Here is an 8,593-nt window from a genome sequence, read left to right as displayed (position 1 = left end):
AAGCCCCTCTCCTTTTGCTGGAGGGCTAGATTAGGTTTCTGTGGCTTTCACCCCCCGTTCTGATGTCATCAGCGTCCTGAAGAGTTACCGTCTGCAAACAAGGGTCTAACAAACCTTCCATCCTCTGTCTCCCCCAGACTCACGCCTGGAAGAGCCAGTCCACTTGGGTGCCTCATGGGCAGCTCTCACTCTGCCGTCATGATTTCCTCCCACCCCCCAAACAACCTGAATCGAGCCTGGTCGTCTCCATCCAAAAGGCCACGCCCTTGGCCCAGCTGTTCTGGACAAAAACCCGGCAGCAGCTGGACGCCCTCCTTCAGGAAGCAACCGCGCCCGTACCCCGCCGGCAGCGCCCGGCGCGGCCTTCTCTCTGCGGGACTCGGGGGTTCGCCCGCAGGCCCGCCCCTGGGCGCCGAGCCCCCAGCGCTCCCCGCCCGCGCGCCCCGCCCGGAGCCGTCCCCCCGCGGGGAGACGCGCGCGGGGAGACCGCCGGGCTGGGCCTCGGCGCGGCCCGTGCCCTCACAGGTGGGGCGGCAGGGGGCGCAGCGGCGCGGGGTCCCCGCCCGCGGCGCCCGAGCTCCACCCTGCGGGCCGGGGCGGGGACAGGGGGCGGGGCGGGGCGGGGCGGGGGGGCCCGAGGGGTGGGGGGGTGGGGACAAGTGGGGGGGAGCGGGTGCCCGGGCTAGAGGGGGCGGGGCGATCGGGGGCGGGGCGATCGGGGGCGGCGGCGGCGGCGGCGGCGGCGGCGGCGGCGGCAGGGCGGGGGCGGCAGTGCGCGGCCGCCCGGCAGGGCCGCGGCATGGGGCGGGTGCAGCTCTTCGAGGTCCGCCTGAGCCACGGCCGCGTCGTCTACAGCCCGGGGGAGCCGCTGGCGGGGGCCGTGCGCGTGCGCCTGGCGGCGCCGCTGCCCTTCCGAGGTGGGCGCGGGGCGCGGGGCGGGCCGCACCTGCGGCGGGCCGGGCGGAGCTCCGAGGCGGCGGCGCGGGTGCTGGGCCCGGGGCCCGCGAGGCGGGGGGCGCGCGTGCGGCCGCGGGGAGCGCTGCGGGGCGGCCGGGCGGGGGGTGGCAGACCGCGGGGCTGGGAGGCCGGCGGCGGGCGGGGCGGCCCGGGTGGCCCAGTCCTTCCGCATCTGCCCTTCCTGTGCTCTCCGCCGAGGGGCGGCCAGGCTCGGGGCGGGGGCTGCGAGCGCGTCTCCCTGGCCGAAGGCCGCTGTGACCTGGACCCTCGACGCCTGCGACCCTCCCTGTCGGGTCTGGGGTTCGCCGCGCCCCGCACCTGCTGGACCCGCACCTGGAGCCCGGCCCGCGCTGGGCTTTCTCTCTCCTGCACGCGGGCAGCCCCGCGGAGTGTGCGGGTGCTGCTTGCACCCAGCCTGCGGCGGGTCCCCGAGGGCTGGGGGGGCCTTGTTAAACCCCGGGTGCCTCGGGCCCCCGCCCCAGCAGGCCTCTGGGAGCCGAACCTGAGCCCTCTCGGCCGGTCCCTCTGCTGGCGCAGGCGTCTGGGACTTTGAGACCGGGGATCCGGTTGCTGCGGCGGCCCTTGCTGGGACTCCCTGCCGGCGCTGGCCTGGTCCGCTGCCCGGAGTGTGAACCGGGCCCTGCGGGGGGCGTCACACCTGGGCCCTCTGGGCAGTGGGCGAAGCTGCAGCGCGGGCGGGGCTTCTCTCCTGACCCCGGCTTTGGGTATCAGGTTGTGTGATGTGTGTGTCTTGGGGTGCTTCTCTACCTTGGGGTCCTTGGCCAGAACCACAGCTGCTGCGCTTCCCTCTGGACCTTGACCGTCCAGACCCCTGTACCCCTGTGTGGTGGACCCTTCAGCGCTTGGGGTGCCCACTGAGGACGGAGAGCCGCCATCCTCCTGTCTGGGCATCTGCCACCTCGTTCTGGACGGGTGGGAGCCCCCTCCTCTGTAACCTGTTGCCTCTTTCCTGTCTCCCCCGTTGGAGTTTGGGGTCGGGGAGGGTAGGTGTGGCTGTGGCAGGGGTTCCGCGGGGACAGTGCACCTCTCCTTTGGGGCACAAGCTAGAGCTGAGAGGTGAGTGTGGCTGGCAGGGCACAGGAAGGAGGGGTGGGCCCATGGCTAGAGGACAGACAGACACCACAGAGACGCCACACAGAGCTCTCCTCCTGGCTCACACCCCCTGTAGCTGGGGCCCAGGGTGAACAGGCCATGGCTGACCACAGTGAAGGGGTGGCCCGAGCTGTGCGTGACTAACCTGGGCTGGGCAGAGCCCCCCAGCCTGCACATGGTAGGTGGGATGTAGGTACATGGACAGCGGGGCCACAGGGAGCTCCTGCTGTTGGTCCTGACTGTAAGGGTGGGCTCAGGTCAAGTCCAGGGCTGCAGCGACAACCGGCCCGGGGCCAGAGAGGGTATTATTCGGGCTGCCCGCCAGGGGTAGAGGGGATGCCAGTGCTGGGGCTCCAGCCCTGCCTGGGGTGGGAGGAGAAAGGCCATGGTTCTTTTTTTTTTTTTTTTTTCACTCAAAAGACACTTGTTGAGCTCCTGCTACCAGCCAACAGAGCACCAGGGGAGGCCCCAGGAGGACATGGAGGGTGGGGGGCAGCAGGCCTCTGAGCACTTGACTGCGGAGCGTCCGTGGTGATCTGCACTCAGCCTCGGGGATGCTGGCTGCCGTGGGAGCTGATGTGGACGAACGCTGGGGAAGAGGCCGTTTTCCTGGAGCCTGGGTCCAGCCCAGCCCGAGGCTGGGGTTCAGGCAGGGCTGCCCTGTGTTCTGCTCTTGAGATGGGTGACAAGGGAGGGTGATGCTCGGGTAACAGCAGCAGCCGGCCCCTGGCTCTGCCGGCTCACTGGGCCCTCCCCGTGGGCCATGTACCATTCCCACTTCCCAAGGACCCATCCATCCGTCCTCATAGCAACCCTGGGAGGTGGGCGTTGCCATTCCTCTCGTGTTACAGATTTGGAAGCAGGACAGAGGGAAGTGGCTCGTGGGCCAGAGCTGCAGGGAAAGGGTGTGGCAGAGGCTGGGCCACCCCAGGTTTCAGGGATCTGGTGGAGGCTGCAGCAGATCTTTGGGACCAGAACGGGGAGCAAGCAGAGGTCTTCATGGTCAGGCTGCAGGTGGTGCATAGGAGGAGGGCTGTTGGACGGGTGAGAGTGCTGGCTCAAGAGGAAATTCCAGAAGTCACTCTGGCACAGGACGCACGTGATGCTTCTCCCTGGAGAGCTGGGGCAGCCCCAAGCCTCCGATGCCCCCTGTGCCGCCATTGTTCCCCTGCGGAGGAGAGAGTGGACGGGACGGGATGGTTTGCCTCCAGGCGGTGATTGGAGGCTGCTCATCCGGGCTGGGTCCCCGAAGGGGCCTCACAGCACGTGTGTGGAGGGGGCCCTTGGCACCATTGTCGGGGAGTTCACAGAGTTCAAGCCCGCCTGGGATAAACAAGGGTTGGTTTCTTTTTCTGAGGCCAGGTGCCACCATGGCTTGTTCACCTTGGTTCTGGGGCCGAGTCCTGGCTGAGTGTGTGCCTGTTTAGCTGCCCTGCTATTGGACACGCAGGTTGTTTGCTGTTAGGAGCCGTGTTGCTGGAGGCTCCTTGGTAAATAGGGTGAGAGTCCAAGGGCAACTGCTGGATGCCTGGAGTGTGTGTGTAAAGTTACAGCGGCTCTGCCTGCTCCTTCTGGAGGGTCTCTGAATCAGCCGACAGTGTGATCGATATAAGCGTCTGTTTCTCTACCTTCTCTCCAACACATGTCAAAATGTTTAATGTCTGCCAATCTGATGGGTTAAAATGGTAAGTCATCTGAGTTTGCCTGAATTCTAGTGAAATTAGGCAGCTGTTCCTTTATCTGCTGCTATGTGAAAATCACCCCTAAGTAACAAATCACCCCTTAACTAAGTGGTTTAAAGCAACCATTTTATTATGACCTGTGTCGTCATGGGTTAGAATTTGGGGCAGAGATCTCAGGGTGATCCTTCAGCTCTGTGTCCCATCCACTGGGGTCACTTGACAGTGCTCAGCTGGCACCAGGCCAGCCTGGGGACCACCGCACCCCTTCCAGCATCTCTTGTTCCCAGCATTCCCAGGGCAACCCAATTCAAGGGGGTACGCGCCCTCTCCACGGGGAGTGTTTCAAGCAGCGTGGCATCTGCAGTCCACCAGGATGTCTTCTAGTTACTTTACAGTCAGGCTTTCCCTTCTCTGCCCGTTGCCCGCCGTGCCTCTCGGGCTGTGTTGGTCTGTGGGAGGACCGCTGGTGTCCCAGGCTTGCAGGGTGGGAACAGTTCCAGGTCTGGCCCCAGGAGGGGATGACTGCTGAGCATGGATTAGAAGTTAGGGCCAAGGTGTGGGTCGTGAGGCCTGGCTGGCATGGAGGCTGAGGGCCAGTCACTGGCAGTGCCGACGGGGCGGAGGGCGAGCCGCAGGTTCACGGAGGGCAGCCCAGTGCACTGTGGGTGACCAACAGGAGGCCTGCGTCAGCAGGGTGGGGCCCACCTGGGGGGACTGTGGACAGAGCTGGTGTGGGTGCCCCTGGCCCTGGGCACTTGAGACGTCATGTGTCATGTTCTTCCTGCCTGGTGGTTCTGTCAGGAGGGTGTCAGATTCCAAGTCACCTTCACTTCATCGGTCCATCAGGTCAGGGGAGGATGGGCGGCTGGGCAGGCAGGCTCACGTCTTTGGCCTTGACTCAGCCCTGCAGGGAGAGGAAGGAATGGAGGGAGCCACAGGACTACCCGTCACTGAGCTCCCACCCCACATCCTGCTTGGATCTCCAGCTGTGGTGTCCACTCTGGTGACCAGCCTCGGCTGGGCCAGGCTCAGCTATGGTCTTCTGACTTCCTGACCACGGGATGGACGGTGGCAGAAGCTCTGCTGCCTGGTTCCTGATCTGCGTGTTTCCCCTGGGGAGCCGGGGAGGGCCAAGCCATCTCGATGCAGAAATCAGCGCTCCTGGGCAGTGCTGGCCCAGGAAGGCAAGGTGTCCCCACCCTCCGGTGTGCCAGACTGTTGGGTTCCTTATCTGCTCAGGCGAGTCTGACCACATTCCTGCAGCATGAGGGCGAATAGGTAGCTTCCTGGAACCTGAAGGGGTGCCTCCCAGCTTAACTGACCTGCCTGTGAGGCAGCAGGAAGGTGGGGTTGGAGGTCAGCTGCCCCACAGGCCTCTGTTCAGTAATGGTTTCCCAAGCATCACCTGTAGGGAGCTGGGTTTTCACAGGTTGGGGTTTGCCATCTGGGTGGCCTTTGGGGCCTTCCTGTTCTGGACTGCACGACAGGTGGAACTCTGTGCCTCACCACCCTGGCTTGCTGGGAGCACCTCAAGATGTGGGACGGGCAGGAGGTGTCCTCTGGAGGGCAGCAGGCCATGTGCTGGCCTTCTCGGGGCCCAGCTGGGTGGTCCTGGGTGCCGCCGGTCCTGCCTGAATCCCTGTGCTGGGGCTAGGGAGGGGCCCAGGCCAGTGACTGCCTGGGGCTCATGCTGTCCCCCACTTGCAGCCATCCGGGTGACCTGCACGGGGTCCTGCAGGGTCTCCAACAAGGCCAATGATGCAGCATGGGTGGTGGAGGAGGGCTACTTCAACAGCGCCCTGTCCCTGGCCGACAAGGGTGAGTCTGGGAACCCGTCCCTTACCTCATCCCATTGAGAGTGGGGTCTGTCTGTCCATCTGACCCTCCCCATCCACCTCTGGCATCCCTGTGCTGGCCCACCCTCTCCCAGGACTGTGCACCTTGCTGGATTTCTGTCCCTGGCAGGGACAGGGCATTGTCTGATGGGGGCTGGGTGGCTGAAGAGGGCCAGCTTCTCCTGGATTTGGATGGGCTCCGGCCCCTGGAACAGTCCTGTCCCCTCTCCTGTTCAAGCCAAGCTCTCAGCCCCCATTCTCTGCCCAGGCCACAGCCCTGTGCTGCCGAGGTGCTGGAGACAGGCTGGGAGCCCAGCAGCCAGATGCAGTGTGAGTTGGTCCACTGCAGGGTCTGCTTCTGTCTTGGGCCCTGCAGTGTCACCTTGTCCCCTCTCCCCCACCTCCCTCCTGTCTCTGCAGGGAGCCTGCCTGCTGGAGAGCACAGCTTCCCGTTCCAGTTCCTGCTTCCTGGTGAGACCCCAGCCTGACCAGGCCTGGTGGTGACCGTTGGTGAGGGTGGCTGGGAGGTGGGGTGGGGGGCAGTCGAGTGCCAGTCCATGCTCGCTCTCTCCAGCCACAGCTCCCACGTCCTTTGAGGGCCCTTTTGGGAAGATTGTGCACCAGGTACGGGCCACCATCGACACACCGCGTTTCTCCAAGGATCACCAGTGCAGCCGCGTGTTCTACATCTTGAGCCCCCTGAACCTGAATAGCATCCCGGACATTGAGGTGAGCCCGGGGCAGTGGCCTCCTGGGTGGTCCCCACCCTTTCCTGATGCCCTGTCCCCAGCACGGGTGAGGCAGCCAGGGTCTGGAAGAGCAGCGGCCTCTCTGTCCTGAGCTGACCAGGGATCCCGCCTGCCCACACCCACCAAACCCCCTCCCTGTTCTCCTCCCAAGCAACCCAATGTGGCCTCCACCACCAAGAAGTTCTCCTACAAGTTGGTGAAGACGGGCAGCGTGGTCCTCACCGCCAGCACTGACCTCCGAGGCTACGTTGTGGGGCAGGTGCTGCGGCTGCAGGCTGACATTGAGAACCAGTCAGGCAAGGACACCAGCCCTGTGGTGGCCAGCCTGCTGCAGGTCAGCGTCCCCTCGGCTGCCGGGCCCTGTCCCCGTGGGGCAGAGGAGGGGTAGGTGGCTGGCCTGCCCGGGCTCACAGGCTGGCCCTTCCCCAGAAAGTGTCCTACAAGGCCAAGCGCTGGATTTACGACGTGCGGACCATCGCCGAGGTGGAGGGGGCCAGTGTCAAGGCCTGGAGGCGGGCCCAGTGGCAAGAGCAGATCCTGGTGCCCGCCCTTCCGCAGTCCGCCCTGCCGGGCTGCAGCCTCATCCACGTGGACTACTACCTGCAGGTGGTAGGGTACGGCGGGGGAGGGGGAGGTTGGGGGCGGGCCGGCGGCCTGGCTCCTCACTCGTGCGACCTCCCCAGGTCTCCCTGAAGACGCCGGAAGCGGTCGTGACCCTCCCCGTCTTCATCGGCAACATCGCTGTGAACCATGTCCCCGTGAGCCCCCGGCCAGGCCCGGGCTTGGTGGTGCCCTCAGCGCCACCCCAGGAGGAGGCGGAGGCTGCGGCCAGTGGCCCCCGCTTCTCCTCGGACCCTGTCTCGCTCTCCACCAAGAGCCACTCACAGCAGCAGCCGCCGCCTGCAGCCCTCGGCGCCGTGCCTGGCGCCCCTGAACCCCGTCCTCAGGATGGCAGCCCTGCCCCCCACCCCTTGCCCCCTCCCCTGTGCCTCTCCACAGGTGCCACCGTGCCCTACTTCGCGGAGGGTTCCGGAGGGCCGGTGCCCACCACCAGTACCTTGATCCTCCCCCCAGAGTACAGCTCGTGGGGCTACCCCTGTGGTGAGTGGGGGCCTGGGGCCTGGCGGGGGTGGGGGTGGCACGGGGCCCCATGCAGACCTGGCTCTCTCCCGGCAGAGGCCCCACCGTCCTATGAGCAGAGCTGTGGCGGTATGGACCCCGGCCTGACCCCGGGGAGCTGACCCCGTGCCGCCTCTTCTGGACGGGTGGACCTCTGCCCTGGGACCGGGCTCCCAGGGCCTCGTGCCTTCACTCCCGGCCTGGCCCGGCCCACTCAGGACACGCTGCCGCCCGCTGCTGCCCGCGGCCTCTGCCTCCGGACCAGCCTCTGCCCCACCAGCCTCCGCAGCTCCCCTGCAGTCGGCCTCTTCCAGGGGGTTGGGGCCTCGAGAGACGCCGTGTAAATAAAGCGCTTCATTTATAGAGCTGGGCACAGTGGCCTGTCCGGCGCCCTCGCCTGTGGGGGTGGGGGTGTGTGTGTGGGGGGTGTGTGTGTGGGGGGTGTGTGTGTTCATTCCTGTATGGTGTGTGTGTGTGTTTGTTCCGGTATGGACGTGTGTGTGTGTGTGTGTGTGTGTGTGTGTGTTCGTTCCTGTATGGGGCGTGTGTGTGTGTGTGTGTGGTGTGTGTGTGTTCGTTCTGGTACGGGGTGTGTGTGTGGGGTGTATGTGTGTTTGTTCCAGTATGGGGGGGGTGTGTGTGTGTGTGTGTGTTCTGGTATGGGGTGTGTGTGTGGTGTGTGTGCGTGTGTTCGTTCCGGTATGGGGCATGTGTGTGGTGTGTGTGTGGGTATGTGTGTTTGTTCCGGTATGGAGTGTGTGTGTGGTGTGTGTATGGGTGTGTGTGTGTGTGTATGGTGTGTGTGTTCGTTCCTATATGGGGTGTGTGTGTGTGGGGTGTGTGTGTGTGTGTGTTCGTTCTGGTATGAGGATGGGTGTGTGTGTGTGGTGTGTGTGTGTGTGTTCCGGTATGGGGGTGGGTATGTTCGTCCCTGTATGGGGCGTGTGTGTGGTGTGTGTGTGTGGTCTGTGTGTGTTCGTTCCTGTATGGGGTGTATGTGTGTGGTACGTGTGTGTGTTCATTCTGGTATGGGGTGTGTGTGTGTGGTGTGTGTGTGCATTCCTGTATGGGGTGTGTGGGGGGTGTGTGTGTGTGTGTTCATTCCTGTATGGGGTGTGTGTGGTGTGTGTGTGGGGTG

At 64.9% G+C, this 8,593-nt stretch overlaps 1 protein-coding gene across 3 annotated transcripts; it reads left to right on the top strand.

The window, feature by feature from the left end:
• The first annotated feature begins 751 nt into the window (after nucleotides 1-751).
• ARRDC1 (arrestin domain containing 1) lies at nucleotides 752-7,815 on the top strand. Of its 3 annotated transcripts, none has more exons than XM_057724384.1 (9): nucleotides 784-917; nucleotides 4,655-4,991; nucleotides 5,460-5,570; nucleotides 6,008-6,058; nucleotides 6,162-6,316; nucleotides 6,488-6,670; nucleotides 6,766-6,942; nucleotides 7,032-7,437; nucleotides 7,513-7,815. In XM_057724384.1, exons 2-9 carry the CDS (start codon nucleotides 4,814-4,816, stop codon nucleotides 7,575-7,577), a joined length of 1,326 nt encoding a protein of 441 aa, XP_057580367.1. In that variant the 5' UTR covers nucleotides 784-917; nucleotides 4,655-4,813; the 3' UTR covers nucleotides 7,578-7,815. The 3 variants fall into 3 exon arrangements, with proteins under 3 accessions (XP_057580368.1, XP_057580367.1, XP_057580366.1); XM_057724383.1 differs by having other exon boundaries at nucleotides 7,020-7,437; XM_057724385.1 differs by lacking the exon at nucleotides 4,655-4,991 and having other exon boundaries at nucleotides 752-917; nucleotides 7,020-7,437.
• Nucleotides 7,816-8,593: the final 778 nt, after the last annotated feature.

Source organism: Hippopotamus amphibius, chromosome 2, assembly GCF_030028045.1.
Source record: "Hippopotamus amphibius kiboko isolate mHipAmp2 chromosome 2, mHipAmp2.hap2, whole genome shotgun sequence".
Classification (NCBI taxonomy): Eukaryota; Metazoa; Chordata; class Mammalia; order Artiodactyla; family Hippopotamidae; genus Hippopotamus; species Hippopotamus amphibius.
This window is presented reverse-complemented; position numbering and strand designations above follow the sequence as displayed.